Source organism: Simochromis diagramma, unplaced genomic scaffold, assembly GCF_900408965.1.
Source record: "Simochromis diagramma unplaced genomic scaffold, fSimDia1.1 OVJJ01000561.1, whole genome shotgun sequence".
Taxonomy (NCBI): Eukaryota; Metazoa; Chordata; class Actinopteri; order Cichliformes; family Cichlidae; genus Simochromis; species Simochromis diagramma.
Window position 1 is genome coordinate 134460 of NW_024387384.1, and position 24573 is coordinate 159032.

Genomic DNA, 24573 nt, shown 5'->3' on the forward strand with positions numbered 1-24573 from the left:
GCTTCTGTCCCTCTGAGAGTCAGTCGGTCAGAACCAAGCCTCCTCCACAAAAACAGACAGCACTGATGGTCTGGACGCCTCAGCGGTGGCGTTTAGCCGTCACCATCTTGTTTTCCTGGCACCACTAGTAACTATATGTTATCAGCTGATGCTAACTACCTATGTTATCAGACTGTATGGGAGCATCGCACAGACTCAGACACCTGGAAATCAGTATCATCCAATCAAAACAATAGAATTTTACTAATTAAACCTGGAGCTCCACCTTGTTGGATGCTCTGTTAATGCAGTGACCTCACAGCAGCCATGTTATTGGTCACATGATCCAGCTCAGCATAGCAGACAGCTAGCAGCTACATCTGCCTGTGTCACCATCCACCTGTCAGTCAAAGAGGCAGCACCCAATTATTGCAAACAGGTGAGATCTAAAACCATCATCCCTCCACACATGTGCTATGAAGGGCCAGAATACTAACGGAGACAGTTTATTTCTGCAGGTGTAAAGATGAACGACCCACCTCTTCCTCCCACAGTACAAGAATAATAATTCACACTGTCCTGTCACCTGGACATTTGACACGGAGACCATCAATAACAGGTTCATGCAAAGCTCCAGTTAATAACACAGACAGGTTATACACATCAGGCTTTGCTGGGAGCCCAGTAAAACTGAGGGTGAAGAAAGGACGGCCGTCTGAGTTTAAAAACATGTAATGTTTATTATAAACTGACACACACAGACACAGACGTCTCCTTCCTCTTCAGCTGTCTTTCTGTCATTTACTCTGGAAACCTGTGAGCCGGTGTTAGACGGGCAGACAGGAACACTGACAGCGTTTTCAGTGCTGTGTGTTTCGTCTGCAGTCAGTACTGTGTTACTGCTGCTGAGAACCACGAACACTCAGTTTACAGTGTTTCTGATCATGCAGGTGAGAACAGAGGCAGGGACCTGCTGCTGTTTAATAATCAGCTGTGCACAGCAGCTGAAGAAGAGTCTGGCCTGCTCCTCGCACAGTATGATACTGATCATGACCGTACGGACACAGTCATGGACACGGTCACTGACACGGACACAGTCACGGACACAGTCACGGACAGTCACTGACACAGTCACGGACACGGTCACTGACACGGTCACTGTCACCGACACAGTCACCGACACGGTCACCGACACAGTCACGGACACGGTCACTGACACAGTCACGGACACGGTCACTGACACGGTCACAGTCACCGTCACCGACACGGTCACCGACACAGTCATGGACACAGTCACCGACAGTCACCGACAGTCATGGACAGTCACGGACACAGTCACGGACACGGTCACTGACACGGTCACAGTCATGGACAGTCATAAGGACACAGTCATGGACACAGTCACCGACACAGTCACCGACACAGTCACGGACAATCACGTCAGTGAGCAAGCAGGCAGCAGTACCTGCTGCACACCTGACGTCTGAACCGTAGCACCAACTTTATCGAACATTCAAACACAACAGAGCGATTTCTTATTCAAGGTGAATTAATTCATGTGCACTGATTATTCTCTAAGAGGAAAACATCACAGCCACCAAAAAACACACTGCTTATCTTAGCTTAGAAAGTTCATTACTTTTAGCAATTAATCAGCATAGAAATCGCAAATCTTTACATTTCTATAGAAGCAGTGCAGTGAGTCCAGGTTAGAGCGCATCACACTGGCACTTTGAAACTGGTCGGTCGAGGTTTTGTAAGTGCCGGAACTCCTCCCAGCGTCTCTGCTTTATCTGTCACACCTGAACAGAGACACGCAAGTTTCTCTGCAGCAGCCAATCAAAGGCGTCACTGTGATGTCACTTCACACAGCAGCAAGTTAGTAATTCAAATCAAACTTCTGAGAAAGCAAACCACTGGCCTGTCTTTTCTAGCCTGAATCCCCCCTCCCCTCTGGACATTAGAGGAACTGCAGCTTATGGTGCTTCAGTGTTTTTCAGTGAATCCAAATAAAAAAGTGGAATGAATAAACAGATTTCATGAACAAAGGTAGATTACAGAGCCTACGTGTCCTTCATTGTGTGGAGGAGAGCAAGCCATCCTGTAATGCAGCATTACAGATTTCCTAAACTTTCCTCTTTGTGCTTTTTCCTGTTTCAGTCTATTTTCTGTAAAAACTTCAAAAAAACAGCCGTGAGCTTGACCTCCACCTCCACACACACCACCATCCCACTGCTGCACAGACTTTCCCTCAGATGATTGAAAACACAGACAAAGTGTTGGTTTTGACCTTTGTGATGATAACGGTGAATGTAATCTGACAGAATGAAGCGCCGACTAATGGAGGTCAGACTCGACACAATGCGTGTGAATGCGTTTTCGTTTTTCTACGACTCAACGCAGAAAATCACACTTGGACCATCTGTGTGTAATTATCTATTCAGTCGGCTCCAAGCCTCCGAGCCAAAGCACGAACGTTTGATGTCTCTCTCCCTGCACGGACACTTTTGGATGTTATCCACAAACCACCAACCGACAGACACCTGCAGCCTGAAACCTTTCCAATCGTGGCTCATGATGAGTCTTTCTTCATTTGAATCACCTTTTCTTAGCTCACATTGTTTAATGGGTTTCCGTGAAGATGCTTAAACAGTTGTTAACACTGTTACAGATTGCATCGTCTGATCATTGCAGATGTACGAACCTCTGCTGGGCATCAGGTCAGCTGAGAGAGCAACAATTATTCTCCATACCTGAGGCGACACATGCTGTGTAGGCGGTTACAACTAGCCCGCTAACTTCCTCTGTGTTGGCTGGTACTGCAGAAAGTGAGCTCCTCATCTTTGCTCTGTGCCAGTGGAGGATTTACTGATGGATGGTTTCGCAGGAAGTTTGTATGGACTGTTGATACACAGACATTTTCAGAGCTTCAGGATTAACTGGACAAGAAGCAGATAACAGAAACGGTGTTGAACTGTTCAGCTTGTATTTGGCTGCCCATGACCACACTCAGCATGGAAACCAGAAGACCGTCCGAACAACACACACACACACACACACACACACATCGCAAGAGGTCCAAAGAGATGTAAGTAATGGAGGCCATCATTAGGCTGAAAACAAAAATAAGCCAATCAGAGCGGAGAAAGTTTAAAAGTGTCCAGATCATTGTTAAAAAGACGGGCCGCACTGAGCCAACCACAGAAGATATGATGTGCATCTGAGTGAAGTCAGCTCTCACTCATACAGCAGCTGGACCTGTAGCTAGCAACACACTGTGCACACACTCAGACTGTGTGTTTGCTGGAGTTTGCTGAGCTAACAGAGACATCCTTGCTCACTAAGACTGGCTGTAGGGACATGGAACATCACTTCTCTGTTGGGAAAGGAGCCAAAGTTACTGCAGACCATAGAAGACGGCCAAGAAAACAAACTTCACAGCAGCTAACTAGGTCAGAGACAGCCGGATCACTGTAAACATCTACGATCCAGAGTCGCCTTCATAGATGGAGATACAGAGCGTTTACAACCAAGTGCAAACCTCTGGTTACACTCCAGGACGGAACGCCTTGCAGAGGCTCGAGGAACCGAGGGGATGTTAAAAGGGAGTTTTTCCTTCCCACTGTTGCCAAAGTGCTTGCTCATAGGGGGTCATATGATTGTTGTGTTTTTCTCTTTTTCTATGAAGCGCCTTGAGGCGACTTATGTTGTGATTTGGCGCTATATAAATAAAATTGAATTGAATTGAATTGGATGAACGACCCTACACGACCGTCTCACATACAGGTGTGTTCAACAAGCGCAAAAGGATACAAGGTTCCAGTTATGATCTGGGAATCACTTCGAAGCCTGACTACGTGTTCATCTGGGCGGTCTGGATCCATCAGCGCAGCTCAAACTGCAGACTGGGACTAATCAGAGTCTGTGGTACCAAAGGCTCAGTTCACCACAGCAGACGAGCTGACAGACTGACCGCATGCTTTGTAAAGCTGGCTGGTAAATTCTTTCCACTTACACAAACGAAGGAGATCCACGATCCATTAGAATAGAATAGGATAGAATAAAATAGAATAGCCCTTTATTGTCTTTGTACATGTTACAGCATAATTATGGGTGCTCCACACCAACTGTGCAAGAATAAATAACTAACAGTAGAAATACACACGAAACAACAAAGAACAAAGGACCTGGTCTGAGTAGCCCTCACTCACATATGGACCCTACTCAGACCGTGCCTCAGGTTGGTGGGCGTGGGGGTGGGGGGTAGTGTTTGGGGGAAGAAGCCCTAACACCTGTGAGACAGGAGGATGTAGCGATGGCCTCCAGGGGTAATCCGGGTTGGTGTTAATGACCTCTGTGCAGTACCAAACACCATAGCATGCTCTCCTCCACCCTGTGAGGATTCTCTCCTGTAAGTTTTCTGGAAATAAAACTGCAGTCTTGTAAAGTCTGACTGCAGACTGAGTAACGGCAGCGTTGTGTCTGGGCTCAAAGGAAAAGCAGCAGCAGGCTGACTCTTTGCACATAGTTAGGCTGGTGAGCCTCAATCCTCCATTACTGCAGGATCACTGTTAACGTTGCTGTAATTTGATGTATAAATAAAATTGAACTGAACTGTCTTTAAACCTGAAACAATACTGAAATACTTTGATTACATGAAATGTGTTCTGTCATCACACCCACTAGAGTAAAGCTCCCACAGACACTGAAAACATCTCATTATGTTCCTTTGAACACATCGTCCTGCGTTCAGGGTGCTGTCAGAGTGAAAACATGTCACAGCACTCCCCCGGAGCAGCTCCGTCACCATGAAGGCAGCACACACACACGTGCTGGAAATGACTCTACATGAAGTTATTGGAATAAATGTTTGAGAACGAGGAGCGAGGTTCTGTTCATGGTTATCAGACCAGCCCGAGCGATTCTCTGCCTGTGGCGCTCAGTCACTGCTGTCATGGCATTTAGCGATTTTCTACACTTTTTCTTACGTCTCGTCTCATGTTCAGCCGTAACGCACAGCAGCACGTTTGAAGGAAACCAGATGGCTCATACCACCTGTCAGCACGCGGATGATGTGAGGGGACCACCGACTCCTCTGTGTACCAAAGTGAAAGAAAAGACTCAAACTGCTGCAACGGTCAGAGCGCAGAGCTGAGCCAACAAAACGACCGTCCAGCTGGAGCTACAGGACTGCAGAAGCACTGCTTCTAAATGATGGTTTCACTTTTCATGAATAAACAGTGACATAGTGCTTCTTTTACCTGATTATAAGAATAGGCATCGTTTTAAGTGACAAATTTCAGTGTGGTGTCCTTCATCGTCTTTGTTAGTTTTGTGTCTAATGGTCAGCTTTCGTCTGAAAGCACGCCGCAATCTGGAGCTCTGATAGGAGGTTTGGTGCTTCTGGGTCACCTGACACCTGCGAAGCCCGTTCCTTCCTTCAGACCGACAGTCCTCTCATCGTTTGAGTTTTCCTCCGAGGAGCATCACCACGCTTACGTCTCTGAAGTGATGCAGCGGGCCGACAATGTCCTCGCTGTACAACACAGATCGGCCTGTTGTTATGGAAACAGGCTTCTTTTTTCCTACTAAAATCCCTTCGGGTAACACACAAGTAAAGAATAAAAGTGTTTGGTGTGAACACAGCTCCAGCCTGTCATCGCCAGGCTCCCTCTGCTCTCTGTCTGCAGGCAGGACGCCTTCCCTGCGGTCCTCTGCCTTTTCAGGCTGTGCAGCCAGCAGATGCTCGCAGGAATCTCTGCTCGTGGCCAAAAACACGTCTGACGCTGGAGTTAAAGCTCTGTTTCCACCTTTGTCTGACAGCGCAGAGGGCTCAAAACAAAAAGCACCGTTTCCCGACAGACACAAAAGCTCATTTAATGCTGCTCGACGGCTCTTCCTCTGTGCCTTTTATCCTTTTATGTTTTTGTTTACAAGGAAGAGCTAAATTAGATGCCGCTGGCTGCTTCCATCTGTCATTAACCCCACCATTTAAATGATCAAATGTTAGCTTTTTCTTCCACCTCCTTGCCATTAAAAAGGTTGCTGTTGGAGCAAACCTCCACCTCTCTGTTACATCTGCATATCACATATTCCTCACACAGTTTGAGGTTTTCTCTGACTCTGATCAGAGACAGATCCTTAAGTAGAGCAACCTTGGTTTATTTGCTACTGCCAGAGGACAAGGATCAGCACCAGACCTGATGACAGACAAATAAATATTCAGCGGATGAGTTTGGATGTCCTTGAGTTGGTAAAAGGCAGCACAGGGCTGCTGCTCTTATTTCTGTAGTGTTCATGTGCACACCACGCCATCAAAACCCAGAAGACCTCAAATTCAGTATATTCAGCGTTCAGACAGGAAGCCTTAACTGTTCTGATTTTTTAAATATTTCTAAAATGAACAGGGAGCCAATGACGAGAGGTTATTTACAGGAATGATGTCATTCGAGCATCGAGCCTTATCAGCAGACTGTGCTTTCACTGATATCCAATCAGCTTGAGCCTGGTTTCCTGAGACACACTGTGTCCTTTATACAAACAGACGGACATCTGAGGCCGTTAACGCTCGGACAGGAGACAATATCAATGGCTGCCATGTGAGTTTTATAAAAAGATTCCATGTTGGTCCTCCTTTCTTCTCGAGGTGTTCCAGCAAAAACACTCCTCATTGAACTCGCTGCTCACTGACGTTTCATGTTCACAAAGTATTAATATTTCTCTAACAAAGTCCTTTCTGCTCGTCTCTGACCCACGGGGTGAGGCCCAGTAACCTCCTGGAGTTCATGCACACATGACTAACTTTGTTACCTCAAGGTCAAAGTGAAGACTGGCTTTTAATTTCAAAATAAATCTTCACTTTTAATGCATATTGTGGAAGGTCCAAAACTAATCATGCAGATATTGGATTTATAGAGGCGTGCATATTTTATGAATATGCCAACATAGCATCCATTTTCTAAAGCTATCTGGGTCAGGGCAGCAGTCAAAGCACAGACCTCCCTCTCTCCGGGTACCTACTCCACCTCTTCCCAAGTCATCTGATATAATAGTGTGCTCAGGATATGCCCTGGGGCTCCTCACAGTAAAACATCCCTGAAACACTTCCTGGTCAGATGCCTGAACCACCTCTGCTGGCTCCTGTCAATGTGGAGGAGTAGTGGCTCCACTTTGAGCTTGAGCTCCTCACCCCATCTCTGACCTAGACTACCAGCAGAGGAAGCTCACGCCTGCAGTTTCTACCATCAGCTAATTCTTCAGACACTACCCACAGGAAAGGGTGGGAATGCAGGTCAACTGGAAAAGCAATCTTTCACACTCGGCTTTCACACACAGCTCTTTGGAGAAGAGTGCCTGGTTAAAGAACACCACAGGGTTGTTGCTGTAGACCAGGGGTGTCAAACTCCAGCCCTCGAGGGCCGTTGTTCTGGACCTTTTACATGTGTCCCTGCTGCAACACACCTGGTTACAATTAGTAGGTCATTAGCAAGACCTGACTGCATACTGAGGTGCCAAACCCTACCCATACACGAGTAAACTTGGAAAAATGTAACTAAATGTAAGTGTTCTGAAAAAAAAGAGTACTTTTATTGGACCATGCTGATTGTGAGCTGCTGTAACATGAATGAAATGGCAGCCACCTCGGCATGCAGTCAGGTCTTGCTGAAGCAGCAGGGACACATGGAAAAGTTTCAGGACACCGGCCCTCGAGGACACTCCTGCTGTAGAAGATCAGTGCTCTGCAGGTCAGGCAGCAGTCAACCCTCGCTTAGTAGAACTGGCTTTAGGGATGTGCATGAGGTCCCCAGTAGATCTAATTGGAACCAGTCTTCTGGAGAGGACATGGACTATCCAGAAGACTGGTTCCACTCTGGAGTTACCCTCGGAGAGTATCCCTATGGCTCTGTGTCAGTATGTCGGGGTTTTCCCACAGTGGATGAGAGGATGGCCTTTGTTCAGAGTGCCCAGACTTCTTGGAGTCCCTGAGTGGGTCCTGGAAAAAGCCCCATAAGGCAATGGCACCAGGACACTCAGGTGAAGATAGGAGCAGAGCTGATCACCACCTGGTGGTGACACTTGGTACAAAGGCATCACCTCCAACCAGCTGCAGGCTGGTTGTGCTGGACATTTCTTCCTGCTAAGAGGGAGTTTTTCCCTCCTCACTGTCACCGAGTGTTTACTCACAGGGGCTCATATAATTGTTGTTTTTTCTGTACTACTGTAGGGTCTGTAAACAAAAATAAGCTGTGATAAGCTCTTGATATATAAATAAAACTGAAGTGGATGTGATTGTTTGTCATTGTTGTCCATTGTTGGTTTTTCACTGCTGCATTTTGTATTTGTTGTGTTTAAATCTGTTGCAGGCAGAGAGGGTACAAATCCACAGTTTGGAGGTGTCTCTAGTAAACCACCTCTTTGTGTTTTCAGTACTGATGTCGGTTCTGCCTTTGGAGCTTCGATTTCCTTTATCTGTAGCGGTGGGGTTGCTCCAGCTGATGGAATCCATCTGTCTCTCTCTGTTTGGGAATAAATAACAAAGGGAGCAACACACAGTACAAATCCCCCTGACCCCCCACCCACACACCCACAGCCGCCCTGTTTCAAAAACCTACCGTTCATCAGCGGGAGACTGTGGACCATTGGCTGGTCAAACTGCTCAGTTAGGTTATAGAGTAGGTTTGAGAGTAATGGTCTTTTAGCTTAATACAGAACAGTAACCCTCATCAGTCTTGTTTGGGAGTGATGAACTCTTCTCACCGATGCCATAAACCGGGCACGGATGCCAAACGACATCTCGAGCATAAACGAGCAATGCGACTGATGCTCCAGGCAGAAAACGAGCCGGAGGATCGGAACGTCTCTGCACATGCCTTAAACAATGTCGAAGGTATGAACTGCCACCACCTCAAGGGAGACAACAGAAACTAAGGCTACGTCCACACGTACACGGGTTTTCCGTTTCCGTTTTAAAAAATAATACCGTCCACACGTAAACGCAGAAAAGAAGGAAAACGCTGCTAGGAACATGCCAAAGCAACAGGTGGCGATATATTCCTAACCGTGTAGAAATGTTGGCCAATCAGAAGTCTAGAAGCCTCGGTGGGAAATAGTAAACAAGGATGGGGCATAGAAGCAGAACCGAGTTGTATGTGTGGAGGGACAGTAACTGTGTGTGTATATGTAAGCATTTAAACACTGCAGAGAGTACAAGTAACAGTAACAGTATTGTAGAAATTCATTTTACCGAAACAACAACGTGGCGCACAGTGTGACCTCAAAAAAGGCGCACATCTTTGACGCTGCGTTTTCTCCGTTTTCTCCGTTTTCTCCGTTTTTCTCGTCCACACGTAAATGCAAAAACTGAGTTTTCAAAAATATCCACCCTGGCCGGAGTTTTTAAAAATCTCAGTTTTCAGTGACCAAAAACGCCGTTTACGTGTGGACGGAAGGTGCAAACGCATAGAAAAATCTGCGTTTTCAAAAATACCTGGGTACGTGTGGACGTAGCCCAAGTTTTGCTGTTTTTATCTTCACTGCAGATCCAATGAGCCCCCTGAAATGTTGTCCATTTCCTGGATCAGGTGCTGCTACACGTCCTCCAGTGAAACCAGTGTAAGGAAAAGCATGTGGGAGCACAACACCAGAGGACTGGGATCCACGTCTGTTTACACCAGCAACCTAAAAGATTACTGATCCACAAAGAACTCCTCCAATGCTAACCCGTCCTCAGTATCAGAGCACCACCTTCAGGGGAAGCAGGGACAGCAGGTCCAAACCTGGACCAGAGCGGGACTGTACGTGGATCATCTCCAGGCAGGAGTGGAAGAAACTACCCGCAGTGGTGCTTTACAGCATTTACAGCCTGCTCATTATTAATGTTTTGTAATTCATCTTATTTTCAATTACATGAAATTATTTTTCAAATGTTTTGTTTTTCCTCGTGTTTGAAACGTGAAACGCATGACAGGAAACTCTGTGGTAAATAACCCGGATTATTTTCTCTCATCAATTACACAACTTCATACATGAGTGCTGCTTTGCTGCAGGGTAAACTTGCACACACACATCAGAAACACAAACAAACAGCAGCTGCCCGGTGGGCAGATACGCCAACCGTCAGAACGTCTGTGAGTCCACCTACGCCACATTCAGTCAAATCACACACACACACAGTGCATGCTGATAGTGCAGATTAGGGCTGGGAGCGATATGGCCTAAAATCCATATCGCGGTATAATTTCAAGCACGTGCGGTAACAATATATATCGCGATATATTCCTTTCTTCTGTCTAATGTAAGGCACACTTTTAAAATCCTTTAATTTTCTCAAAAATCGAGAGTGTGCCTTATGTATGAATTCTGGTTGTGCTTACTGACCTCGAACCGATTTGGGCAGAAATCTGTTAAAAATGTTTTGGTACAACTTTGGTAAGCCACTGCTTGATGGATTGTCAGAACATTACGGCTGCCGTAGTGAGGAGCTTCGCGGAGTAATCTGGGTCCAAAACTCCATCTGCTTCAGGTCCCAAAGTCAAACGAACACTGAGAGTTAAAAACGGTCTAAATTCTTTCATCTTTAATAAAATCATCAGCGTTGCTGCTTTATCGGGTGTAACAATTAAGTTTAACATCCATGAAAACAGAATTTATTAAATTTAACGGAGTTAGACGTTAACAGGAAGTTAGCTCGCTAGCTTCCACCTAAACATTTCATACCATGTTCTGACTGAGAGATTTTTGAAACTAATTCAAACGTACAGCTCTGCTACCACTTCCAACATAAATGAAGACAGAAAACTAAACAGCAGTGGCGTTTGTAGGGTTACTGAAGTTGGACTAGCTGGTATATAATGTTGTGCTATGTGATTGCTAGTGACACAGCTATGTTTTAGCTTATCTGCGCAGCTTTGTAGGACTCGGGTCCAAAAGTTTCTCAAAAGTACGAAGGACTCCAGCTCAGAAAGGATGAAAGAGATTTTATTAAATAATTGTTAAAACTGAAAATGAATAAAACATCTCCCAGCCAGCACACTGATGAATAACCCTCGAGGACAACCTTTTCTTTGTTGAAGCTGAATTATTTCTGTCAAAGCATCAGATCATAGAAGAAGTATCTGACTGCACTGCTATAGAGTCATATCCACCACAGCTTCAGTGTGAGGAGGTGTGTATCTTACCTTATGATGACATACATGACGAGGAAGTTTCCCACCAGACCAATGATGCACACGATCATGTAGACGACCACGATGGTAACCTTCACCCCCATTGGCAGGTAGTCGGTGTCATTTTGAGGGTAACTGAAGTTGTTCAGAAACAATGATAAATTGTACGGCGGCAGCGCGAAGTCTTCAGGGTAGTCCATGTTTAGCTGAGATCGAAGAAATTTTTACGCTCACTGTAAAGGAAAAAAGAAATGTGGTTAAACACTGTAACATACAAAAATGTGACGGAGCATTTTTACGAGCTCTCACTTCTTAAGTTTACTCAAAAACGCCAAAACAATCATTAAAAAAATGTGTTTGCCGGTCCTGTACAAAGGTTTGTAGTTACTGATTTATAAAATCAATAGATCAATCGCCCCATTTTAATTTGATTTCGAAGTGGGGTGACACGTGTGGTTGGAAAAAGACATTGATTGGCCATTTCAACCAGTTGTGTACACTAAAAAGTGTATTGTTCCTCCGCCCACTCTATCGAGGATGCAGCAGGTGGTGCCAAGGATCCCAGAGAAAATGGCCTGTATTTGTATAGCGCTTTACACAACCAGTCATCCACACATTCACACACTGATGATGGCAGCCACATTGCAGCCACAGCCACCCTGGGGCGCACTGACAGAGGCGAGAACAGGTGTCTGCGTCACAAAATAAATGCACGTTTTTACGCAGGAATCTAGTGGATCTATCAACATACTGCCTTCCTGCAAAAGAGCACCATCGCTGGCCTAGATTCTGGTCTCAGTGGAGATTAAAGGTAAGAAATACTTTCCAATGTTTACTTTAAGTCAGTGTTTTGTTTGTTATGGAGCAAATTGGCTAAGATTTCAAACTGAGCTTCATTATTTTATTTCACTTTAATGTTTTGCTCTATCCGTTGATAGACGTGAAAATAAACGTTTATTACAGTCATGTGACCCCCTATGAGCAAGCACTTTGGCGACAGTGGGAAGGAAAAACTCCCTTTTAACAAGAAGAAACCTCCAGCAGAAACAGGCTCAGGGAGGGGCGGGACCATCTGCTGCGAGCCGGGTGAGAGAACATGAAGGCACTGAAATGTGAGAAAGGGCGTGGCAGCAAGGCAAAGATGGATAAACCAGAGGGCGGAGACATCGATCTTTCTGGATCAGTGCAGTGGCAAGAGAAAGCAGAGGTTTCTACTGCAGTTCTACAGGAGAACGGGTTTCTGCATTTACGGGAAAAGTCGATGTTGTTCTGTAGTGTTTAAAAACCCATGCACCCACGCAGACATCCTGTCTTCTCCACAACGTCCCCCCTGTTGAAACAGCTCACCTCGGAGGGTCCAGCAGGGGAAGCGGTCTTACTCAGCCGGCTCCTTTTGAAGTCTGCCACTTAAGGCACAAACAAAGATGATCCTCAGCAGAGAGTTTCTGGGCTAATTAGCACGATTCATCTCAACTTTTATCCTCATCAGATGATGATGATGACGTATGGTCCTTGATCCCACCTCTAAGTGATCTAACAGCAGGTATGTGGTAAGCAGCGATTACTTAGAGCGCCACCAGACTGACTTTGCCTCGCATCTGTCAGTGCGCCCCAGGGCAGCTGTGGCTACAATGTAGCTTGCTATCGCCAGTGTGTGAATGTGTGTGTGAATGGGTGAATGACTGAATGTAGTGTAAAGCGCTTTGGGGTCCTATGGACTAGAAAAGCGCTATACAAATGCAGGCCATTTACCATTTACTTTGAGCTGTTGAGCTGAGCACAGGGCATTCGCTGCTTCATCAAACTGAGACTGCAGCGACGCAGCTGCAGGCCTAAAGGTCTGAGGCTGCAACATGGAGAGCCGCTCCGCCTGGTCTGGGAGAAAAATCGCTGATGGCGGCCTTTGGTGCTGAGCAGTGAGTCACTACATGTAACGGAAATATACCTGCATGCACACGGACAGCTGAAACACCCACTTGGGCTTCAAACCTCGCGGCGCTGTGGAGCACAGCGATAGGGGACCTCTGTTAACTGCCTTCATACTGACTTTCTAATATGATCCTAATATGACAACAATTACCTCCAAATGTATGTTTGAATCTTCAGCGACAGGCTGTTCAACCCACAGCTGAACATCACACTGCTGCAATACAATCTGTTACTTATCAAGAATGTAGGTTTATATGCAAATCAATCTCTATAAGAAAAAACTATCAAATGATCAAAGTGAGTTTAAGGCTCTCCATAATTCAGTTTGAATTTGTCCTGCTGTGTTGTGTTGCAGCCTTTATGGTGATCATGAATGACATCTATGAGCCAGTCCACAGGAAGCCTGAATGACAGAGGACTCATCTGTGCAGCAACGAGACCAAAGATCAGTGAAAGTGAGTGTTTTATAAAGTATGAGCCAGCTCTTTGTCCACATGTGAGTTTGCTTTAACATTTGTGATGAGGTCAAGTAACACAGGATGATACTGTTTTAGTCCACCATCACATTATGACTGTTAGGATGGGTGCAGAGGAGGGCACAAATCTGCATGTGTGCAACAATGAAAACAGGAAATACGACACAATCATGTAACAAGGTTGGAGGGAAAAAAGACCAAGTATACACAAGAATGTGTATGAAACACTAAAAACCTAAAAACCTTGGAAATAGGAACCATCTTATCTTAATGACCTTGTAGTACCATATCACCCTATTAGAGCACTTCGCTCTCGCTCTGCAGGCCTACTTGTTGTTCCTAGAGTATTTAAAAGTAGAATGGGAGGCAGAGCCTTCAGTTTTCAGGCCCCTCTTCTGTGGAACCAGCTTCCAGTTTGGATTCGGGAGACAGACACTATCTCTACTTTTAAGATCAGGCTTCAAACTTTCCTTTTTGCTAAAGCATATAGTTAGTGCTGGACCAGGTGGGTCACCAGGTCCAGCCCTAACTATATGCTCCCTTAGTTATGCTGCAATAGACAGAGGCTGCCGGGGGTTTCCCATGATGCATTGAGTTTTTCCTTTCCAGTCACCTTTCTCACTCTCTAAGGCTACGTTCACACTGCAGGTCTTGATGCTCAATTCCAATTTTTTAATCAAATCCGATTTTTTTGTCTGCTTGTTCACACTACAAATAAAATGCGACAGCAAACGCGCTCTAGTGTGAACGCTCAAAGCGGCTGCATGCGCAAAAGAAGACGTCACACACGACGTGCTCTGTTTAGACCCAGAGCAAACAGTGTTGTTTGACTGATGGCCCTTAATATAAAGACTTCGGACTTTACGTTTCCCAATTTTTGCTTTAAGTTATTTTGTTATTTACATAATAATGTAGATAACCTAATAATGATCCTTATTGCTGTTTTAGAGGAGCGGAGCTTCAAAGGATAGCTGCAGATTTCTGTCAGAATCTGCAGATTATACAGTACAAATAAAATGTTCACGTTGTCTTCCCAGCAGTTTCACTGACATCTACACTGGATGGACAGGAAGCGTTCACGATGTCTTCTCCGGCGCTGATAATTGGCGTCTGTCTTGTGTCAGTGACGTAAAAGACGGATTTAATGCGACATGACCATCAAACAGCAGTTGCTTTCTAAAACATCGGATATGTATCGGATTCAGTACCACATACGAAAGTGACCCAGGTCGGATTTGAAAATATTGGATTTGTGCCGTTCACACTGTCACACCATGATCGGATATGGGTCGCATAGCGTCAAAAAAGTCGGATTTGATGCGCTTTCGCCTGCAGTGTGAACGTAGCCTATGTGTTAACAGACCTCTCTGCACTGAATCATACCTGTTATTAATCTCTGTCTCTCTTCCACAGCATGTCTTTATCCTGTCTTCCTTCTCTCACCCCAACCAATCACAGCAGATGGCCCCGCCCCTCCCTGAGCCTGGTTCTGCTGGAGGTTTCTTCCTGTTAAAAGGGAGTTTTTCCTTCCCACTGTCACCAAAGTGCTTGCTCATAGGGGGTCATATGATTGTTGGGTTTGTCTCTGTATCTATTATTGTACGATCTACTGTACAATATAAAGCGCCTTGAGGCGACTGTTGTTGTGATTTGACGCTGTATAAATAAGGCTACGTCCACACGTACACGGGTATTTTTGAAAACAGAGATTTTCCGTTTTCATTTTTTTAAATCCCGTCCACATGTAAACGCTAAAAATGAAATGTTGGCCAATCAGAAGTCTAGAAGCCTGGCAGGGAAAGACTAAACAGGGTTTTGTACCCTCACAAAACATGAAGTACTTCTGAAAGTTTGTGTTTTTCTGGAAAGGCAGATAATTCTGTGTTACTTCTCAGGTGCCTTCATCATTTCCAACGTTAATAACTTAAGACAGTAGTTTGGACTCACAACTTAGGAATGAACAAAGTGCATACAGCATGCATAAATTTAAACTAAAAAGTTAATCTATTCAAAAACGACGCGGGGATTTGGGTTGTGTCTGTTGAATGAAAGCTCACTCTGACGCCTCTGTCTGTGTAAATGGAGGGACAGTAGGTGTGTAAAAACTGCAGACAGTCAGATTAACAGCAACAGTGTTTTGTCTCTATCCACCATTGTAGAAATCTCATGTAAACAATAACGTGGCGCACAGCGTGAAGTCAAAAACGGCGCACACCTTTGAGGTTGCGTGAATATATCTGTTTTCCTCGTCCACACGTAAACGCAAAATCTGTGTTTTCAAAAATACCGTGTACATGTGAGCGTAGCCTAAAGCTGAATTGAAATGAAAACGCACACAGAGGACACAAGATTCTGTATACATGTAAGATGCAGGAAGGAGGAGCTGAAGCTGATAATCACAAGAAAAGAAAAACAAAAACAGAAATGACAGAAACCAACAAACCAAAAGCACACAGGTCCTGAAAATCCAACAGAGCTGTGTGCTGTGGAGGTAACAGGAAGGACCGGAGGACGCCACCAGACACATCCTGGACTCAGAAGGCCTCATCGTCTGCTCTGACACAGGCTGCGATCCAACACACACATATAGAGAGAGCTGGGATGTGTGTGTGGGGCGTAAACACAGTGTCCACCATAATAAAGCAACACGTGTGTTACACGTCCACCGTGGCGTTACTGTACAGGCTGCTTCACCGCAACACGCCGGCATGCAGTTGCAGCAGCAATACATCACACTGCCGCCATAAAGCGGCGCCTACCTCTGCATACTCATGAATATTCATCGAATCCCAGCAGCAGCAACTCGCCGCGGCTCCCCGAGGGTCCTGCCAGCCTTCATATACGGGCCTCCGTCTGCAGAGCGTGTGTGCCATAGCTGTGATTAATAAGCAGTTAAAGTTGCAGTCCGCAGTGTGTCCATGTAAGGCTGCGATGCCACACTGGGTGGGCCACTCTGTGCCACAAACAGCACGAGTGAGCACATCGAGGAGCTGTAATGAAAGGAACGAGGCACTGAACACATCCATGTATGTGGTACTTATTTAAAACAGGAGCTAACTGGTGGAGATGTGGATGGTGGTCCGGTTCCATCAGCAAACCGAGCTCCACGGGAATGAGAATCGAGAAGGAGTGGCGGTTCAGTCTTAGGCTGCTCCAGACTGCATGCCAGATATCTTTGGGCAGGACACTAAGCCTGAGTTGATTTCAGATGCTAGATCAAATGTTAGATAAAAAAGCACTTGTACAAAGTGCTTTGACTGCTTAGGTAAAGCAGAAATATACGTCCATGTACCATTAGCTAACATTGGCACACGGCTTGGTCCAGTTTTAGAAAGCTTCAGTTTACAGCGAATAATGAGAAGGTCACTGCACCTTTAAATCTTGATTCCTTTCAGTCCACTTTTAGTGCATAAGAGCCCAGTGTTTTTTTCATGCCTCTGTATGTTTATTTGGAGAAAGTGAGGCCCGAGACTAAATATGACGGGAAAGCTCGAAGAAGGACGGGTGGATTGTGAAAATGTAAACAGACAGAAGAGGGCAGCTTCCTCTAAATCTCAGAGGAAACAGGTAACACAAACAGCTGTTAATACGTCCAAACAGGTGAGGCAAACTGTGGAGGAAGAGGAGACGCACCCCTGCAGAACACACAAAGAGCTGCGGTCCTTCAGCAATGAGCCGGCACGTGTGCGCCACACAGGCTGATATCCAGCTGCAGATCTGCTGCTTTCCTTTAAAGGTCTGCAGGCGGGGAGCGTGCTCGCGCAGACGTACAGCTGCACGCAGAGACGGCAGGTCTACGGCTGCTGAGCAGGTCCGACTGCAAACACGCCGTTCAGTTACTGTTTGGATCCGAGCGATGATTCATTACTCCACACATCTCTGCACCGCCGTGTGCTAAACATGCTTCATCTTCATCAGCATTAAAGCCTCAGCTCATCCCATCCAGCAAAGAGGCACAGATGACACTGAACAACAGCTTCTCTGAATTCAGAGGAGTGATCCAAACGCTCCGAGGAGCTTAAAAGTTTGGCCCGTCTCCAGTTCAGGAATATCTCGTTGTGCACCTCTGGACAGTTTCCGATTTTTTCAGACCTCTCAGAGGATTTACTGTAGTCTGTGTGCTCATCCCTCTGTGGTGTGCTGGGATCAGTTTTCATGTTCAGAAAGTGGACGAAAAGGTTTCCTGCACTCGCTTCGTGCTGTTACAGGAAAACACCCGATGGGATTTGTGGCGCGCTGCCTTCAGGTTCCAGAGGGGATCCTTCACCTAACATTTAGTTTAAGATGTAAAATCTCAGCGTTCAGACTGACATGGAGAGCTCTGCCATCTCATGTAACCATGGTGATGGAGTCATGTGGTCCACAGACTGAGCTTGGTCTGTGTTCAGTCACTGAACGCTGCATTAATTCTAAGTTTGTGGTTAATCTCAGACGTGGCTGCTTTAACTGCACAGGACCAGGACCCCTGACCTGAGTTTATGTCCATGTGAGGGTTTTCATTCTAAAAAGCTTTAAAAGAAAACCAGCAGGACTGCTTTGAGTTTCTTAATCCAGTCTTAAGTTATGACGTATGAATCCTGGTCCAAACTATCCATCCATCCATTTCCTTCCGCTTATCCGGGGCCGGGTCACAGGGGCAGCAGCCCAAGCAGAGAAGCCCAGACCTCCCTCTCCCCAGCCACCTCCTCCAGCTTATCCGAGGGAATGCCAAGGCGTTCCTTGGTCTACCGTTCCAGGGTTACCGGGGCCCCACCCTGGAGCCAGGCCCGGGGAGGGTGCCCGAGGGACGAGGTCTGGTGGCTGGGCCTTAGTCCATGGGGCCCGGCCGGGCACAGCCTGAAAAAGGGACATGGGCCCATCTTCCTGCAGGCCCACCACCCGCAGGACGCACCGTAGGGGTCAGGCGCAATGTGAGTCAGGCGGCGGCCAGGAGTGGGTCCAAACTGCTCTGCGTTTATTAAGGCTGTTGTGCTTTTAACATGTTTTAATGTTTTGTAAGTTGTTCTATTTAATCTCCACAAGCCCCTAAAAACAGTCAGTGATTACTGTCTGTCATGGTCCTGGGCCATGTTGGCCCAGTATTCTTAGTTTTTGTGTGTTTTGTATTTTGTTCCCTATTTATGCCTTGGTTCCTAGGTTATTTAGTTAAGATGTTCCTTATTTGGTTACCTCCTGTGTGCCCCTGTGTATCTGTGAGCCCTCATCTCTCCTTGTGTTTTATTCCATGTTTTCCCCAGCCCGTTATGTCTGTGTTCTCCCCGTGCTCTCTCTCCTCCTGTCTGAACCTCCGTGTACTTCCTGTTTTACTTTGACAGTCTCTCGTCAGTATGCGTCATGTTGTGTTCACTCCTGCCCTGTCTCGTTATGGTTATCTGTGTCAGCTGTGTCCCCCGTGTGTTCTCACTTCCCTCGTTAACCCTCTGTGTATTTCTGTCTGCGTCTCCCTCAGTTCGGTGTCGCGTTCTCCCTCATGCTGTGTGGATCTCCCTGTGTGTTCTTAGTTTGTTGTTCCCAGTTTAGATTAGTTTAGTTTGTCTGTTTTTTCCCTGCCAGCAAATAAAGCTGTGTTTTGAGTTCACCTCCCCGAGTCTGTGAGTCCTGCATTTTGGGTCCAACTCCTGCCTGCCGCACAGCGATTCATGACACTGTCGGCCTCTCTCAGTTTTTATTACCACTGTTTATTTTAAAGCTCAGTTTTTAAGACCCTCCACTGTAACTACACATCATTATATACCAGCTAGCCCAACTTCAGTAACCCACAAACGTCACTGCTGTTTAGTTTTCTGTCTTCATTTATGTTGGAAGTGATAGCAGAGCTGTACGTTTGAATTTTTCAGAAATCTCTCAGTCAGAACATGCTATATCATGTTTAGGTGGAAGCTAGCGAGCTAACTTCCTGCTAACTTCTAACTCTGTTAAATATAATAAATCCTGTTTTCATGGATGCCTGGACGTTAAACTTCATTGTTACACCTGGTAAAGCAGCAACGCTGACCATTTTATTAAAGAATGGTGCCGCAGTGTTCGTTTGACTTTGGGACCTGAAGCGGAATTTGGACCCAGACGTGGTTAATGACGTCAGACTTAAAGACCGGATACGTTTCATCCCAGAGAGTCCCAGATTTAAGCCCTGTTGGGACTCCTCTCTTTGGGACGTGGATCAAGCTGCGCCTCATCACATGAGCCAAGGTGTGAAAACAGGTGTTGGTCACTATCAGCAGAGGTTTCAGGTGAACCCATTGTGACGGCTTGCCTCACCCTATCATGTGACCTAATGAGGTCAGCTGACACAAGATGTGAGGGGGTTTGAGGCACCTGGGAAGGATTACATATGGCTGGTGTCGTAAGCCCCGCCCTCTGTCCAGTCACTGGAGTACCATGACCTGAATGATTGGGAACCTAAACGTCGTTGATTCAAAGCATTTATTTATTGAACTACCTTTCACTGAACGCCAAACTTTAGTCCAAACAGACGTCAAAGTTCAGCTTTATGAAACTGATGTGAGAGCAGACTGACTGCTTTAAGATGAAAATAGGACTTTTACTTTGAAAATCAATGTTTACAGAGCTCGTTTCCTTCAGGATTTCTCTCTTAAACAGCTGCAACGAGTTCGTGCATGCCTTCCTCAGGTCTGAACACGATGCTAGCTAACATTACTGCCATCATCGTTTTATTTCTCTTATTTCATCAAACGCAGCCGCTCTCTGCGCAGGATCGACTGACACGATTAAACTGAAGTCACTTCCTGTTTTTAACCTTGACTGATTACTGCAGGTACTTTCAGTTTATTGACTGGTTTTGTTTTTAATTTTCTAGAAATGGGGTCTCAAAGTCAGGCGGTGACCCCCTAATGGGCCCTGGAGGTACTGCAGGAGGGCACTGTGATGACCACGTGACCATGTGTGTTCTCTGTGATAGGCTGGACTGAACATGAGCACGTGAAGAGCAGAAGGGCGGAAGTTTGGAAGGACCGGTCCAAAGTCCGGGACTGCAGCTGTGCAGAAACCCGCCCAGCTTCAGCGCACGCACGTGGACGAGCCGAGCACCCAAATGCAGCACCGGGACAGGCCCGTCACGGGTCCGAGTGTACCTTAACGCGCGACACACCGTGCGCGCGTGCACGCACGCATACACCTTAGAACCACTGCGTCGCGCACGCGCGGTGTTCGCTGACATGCACACGAAACAAAGACGGACACGCGCATCACGCACATGTCGGCGAGTACACGGATGACTGCAGCAGGCTGCGCGCACTCACCTCCAAGTTGTTGTTCGTCTCCGCGTCGATGCGCGCTCACGGCTCCGGTCCTCCGAGCTGAGTCCGAGCTCCGGCAGCGCGAACACTCTGAACCGAACCTCCAGAACCTCCAGGATCCACGCGGATCCACGCGAACTGCAGCGGGACAAAGAGCCGAGACAGAAGCTTCACCTCCAGCATCCGCGGCACCAACAAGAGGAGGAGGAGGAGGAGGAGAGGAGGAGGGGTCTGAGAGATGAAGATACTGCCTCTCTCTGTGATCGATCAGGGTGTGATTACCCCCCAACACAGACACACAAACAGACACATACACACGGATTTCTTTTGCACATTTGAAACACCAGTAAAATCTGTGTGTGAGTGTGTGTCTGTCTGTGAGTGTGTGTGCGTGAGTGTGTCTGTGTGTCTGTCTGTCTGTGTGTGTGTGTGTCTGTCTGTCTGTCTGTGTGTGTGTGTGTGTCTGTCTGTCTGTGTGTGTGTGTGTGTGTGCGTGAGTGTGTCTGTGTGTGTGTGTGTCAGTGTGTGTGCGTGAGTGTGTCTGTGTGTGTGTCAGTGTGTGTGTGTGTGTGTGTCTGTCTGTCTGTGTGTGTGTGTCTGTCTGTGTGTGTGTGTGTGTGTGTGTGTGTTCTGTCTGTCTGTGTGTGTCTGTCTGTCTGTGTGTGTGTGTGTCTGTCTGTGTGTGTGTGTGTCTGTCTGTATGTGTGTGTGTCTGTCTGTGTGTGTGTGTGTGTGTGTGTGTGTGTGTGTGTGTGTGTGTGTGTGTCTGTCTGTCTGTGTGTGTGTGTCTGTGTGTGGCTGTGTGTGTGTCTGTCTGTATGTGTGTGTGTGTGTGTGTCTGTGTGTGTGTGTCTGTCTGTATGTGTGTGTGTGTGTGTGTGTCTGTGTGTGTGTGTCTGTCTGTGTGTGTGTGTGTCTGTCTGTATGTGTGTGTGTCCTGAGCTCGTGGTTTTCCTGCTGTTCCTAAACTCCTGTCTGACTGTATTCCTGCTTCTATGTCACAATGTTTGGGAAAATTCAACTGTGGAAGTCTGAAGGTCCACAGTCGTCCACATGATGATGAGATCACATGATCAGATCACATGATCAGAGCAGCTCCTCAGTGCTGCTGGTGCTTGTAACAGTTTTGTTGTTGCTCAGCGGTGACCCGGACACGTCAGGCTGATCGTTTGATTGTAGAACGGTTCGGATGTCGTGTTAAAGCACAAACACACAGCATCCCTGTGACAGCCGTGCTGCGTCGCATTAAAAGCACGTTATTTTCAGAAATTAACGAATCTTTATTAAAGCCCAGAATGGCAATGTTAATCATACGAAATCATGCTGCAGATTCTGAGAGGCAGCTTTTCCACGGAGGTGTCACAGGAAGCTTGCACTTTCCTGTGACCTGTGGGGGGGTGCAAGGCTGGGGTGGGGGCCTGGTGTTTCTGTTCCAAGGCCCAGATAAGTTGCCACAGTGGCGTATGACGGCTACCTGGTTACCGCCCTGCAAACGCTGCCCCTAAGTACAGCCGACGAGGGAATGCCGATCGAGCGATCTACTTTCCATCGAAAGACGGCACACCACGCCATCACTGAAGGACACAGAAAACTGATCAACAGCGACAGCTACATGAAGTCATCAGCACAGGAAGGAGGGCCAGAGTCAGATTCTTCTCAGTAACTACATGTCGAGAGTCTCTGATAAGTGGAGACAAAAGCCGTCATGTGACAGGAAGAAGATGCTGAAAATGGAGCAAACTTCAGCCTGCAGCCTGAGGGCGGCGATTAATCTGCTCTTGCTGGTGCGATTACTCCTGATCTTCAGCTCCACACTGGGAGGGATTCTTCTCTGAAGCCCTCACATGGCTGCAGTTTTAAAACCTAAACGTTCACAGGAAGCCAGTTATCGAATTGCTAAATTAACCCAGCGTTTAATCTGCATGAAGGGGCGGGGCTGGCAGCCTCTGAACACGGGGCCTTTCACAGATCATGTGATTTTTCTTCCACAGGAAATGAGCCCTGAGTGTCACCCACTCCAAAGGCACAGGGTGATTAAAATCTATAGAGGTAGAAGATAAAAGACAAAATGCATCATTGTTGTAAAAAGCATGAGAAACTACATGGTGATTTTAGCACAGAGCCGTAAAACACAGACACAGTTTGTGTCTGAGCGCGCTCAGTGCTGCTGTTTGTTTCTAAGGCGACGCACATTTCATTTATTTATTTATTTATTCCACACATGGTTCAACAGTGTTTCATTTCCTTCATACAAATCCTCCTTCCCACATCAGAGGCTTTAAACTGGATCCATGTAGCCTGATGAAGGAGGCGTGGGAATCAGAGCAGAGGGAATGAATGTGATTGGCTGAACAGGTATCCAGGTGTTTGAAGCAGTGTGACAGACTCCGCAGCAGAGCTGAGGAGAACAACGTTTAGACAGGAGAGGCTCATTAATACACGGATATTACCGTGAGCGTGCGACGCACAGCCCCCGCCTCATTCAGCTGCACGTCTGAAACATCCCCCCAGCAGAGAATCTCCTGAAAACATGTTGCAATAAAGGAATCAGTGAACTCCAGACCAGTGAAACTTCTCTCAGCTGCAAACTCGCTGCTGTTTAAGAGACTGACAGCAAAGATTAAACACAAAAACACAATTCAAAGTGTATATGAGGCAGTGTAGGTGTGTTACGGTCCTGAGTGTGATGACTCAGTGTTTTTGTGTTAACGTGTTTCTGTCTTCTGCTGAGATTTCTAGTTCTTAGTTTTTGGTTCCCATGTTCTCGCTGTTTCAAAGGCAGTCATGTCTCAGGGTGAGGTCTGAGTCCGTGTCTTTGCATGTGTGTCGTGTTTCCTGTTTTACTTTGAAGGTTTGTGTCTTATGTCAGTGTATTCTGTTTTGCTTCCTCCCTGTCTCATCATGTGCAGTTAGGTTCAGTTGTGTCTCCCCCCACGTGCCATTTCCTCGTTTCCCTCTGTGTATATTTACTGTGTGTTGTCCTTTGCCCTTCGTCATGCCCCGTGTCACCCCTCCTCTCGGTCTCCTCACGCTTCCAGGTTTTCAGGTCTCTAGTTCCAGGTTCGTGTTCGGTTTTAGGTTCTGATCGCTCCACGCCAGTCATTTCCTGTTTTGTTCGTATGTCACAACTGTAAATAAAAGCTCAGTCTCAGCAAAGTCGGTGCCTGCACTTGGGTCCTTTCTCTCATCTGTTCACCAGTATAGGGACTAACGCGTTATTAAGTAATGCATTACAGTAACTACGTTATTATTGTGGTAATGAGCACGGTAACTAGTTATTATGCCAAAATCAGGAACGTGTTAATTGTTACTGGGATTTAGATAGGGTCGCGCTAAACAACAGCAGCACGTTTAAGCATGATCAGCTGTTGTTAGAATTTATTTAATATTAATTTCTAGTATCAGCTGATGTTTGCTGGAGCCACAGCTGTAAAGCTGCTGGTCATGATGTCGGTTTGGATATGTGGTGAGAGGGAAACATGAAGATGAAACCAGGAGATGTCCTTACTGGATCATCAGAGCTGAACAGGTGATGGAGAAACAGGTTTACCTTTTAGGTGACATGAATGAGTTGAAGTTATGAACTGTTTCTGAGAGACAAATAACACCAGGATCCTTTTTTTACAGCTGACAGCTGGTAACTGTGCAGGGGCGGGTCTAGCAAAGCTTTGCCAGGGGGGCAGGTAGGGCATTAACAGGGAGAGGGGGGCACAAAGACATACTTTTCTTTCTTATTCTCATTTAAAATGTTTCTCTTTTAAAAACTAA

At 46.4% G+C, this 24573-nt stretch overlaps 1 protein-coding gene across 1 annotated transcript in view; it reads right to left on the reverse strand.

Moving 5' to 3' along the window:
• oprl1 (opiate receptor-like 1) overlaps window positions 1-20945 on the reverse strand; it is a 68057-nt gene extending 47112 nt beyond the window's left edge. Inside the window, exons 1-2 of the mRNA XM_040009768.1 lie at window positions 20809-20945; window positions 11157-11377 (exon numbers count right to left, since the gene is read on the reverse strand). Coding sequence (XP_039865702.1) covers window positions 11157-11344 — 188 coding nt within the window. The 5' untranslated portion in view covers window positions 11345-11377; window positions 20809-20945. The remainder of the gene's footprint in view (window positions 1-11156; window positions 11378-20808) is intronic.
• Between the last annotated feature and the right edge of the window lie 3628 nt (window positions 20946-24573).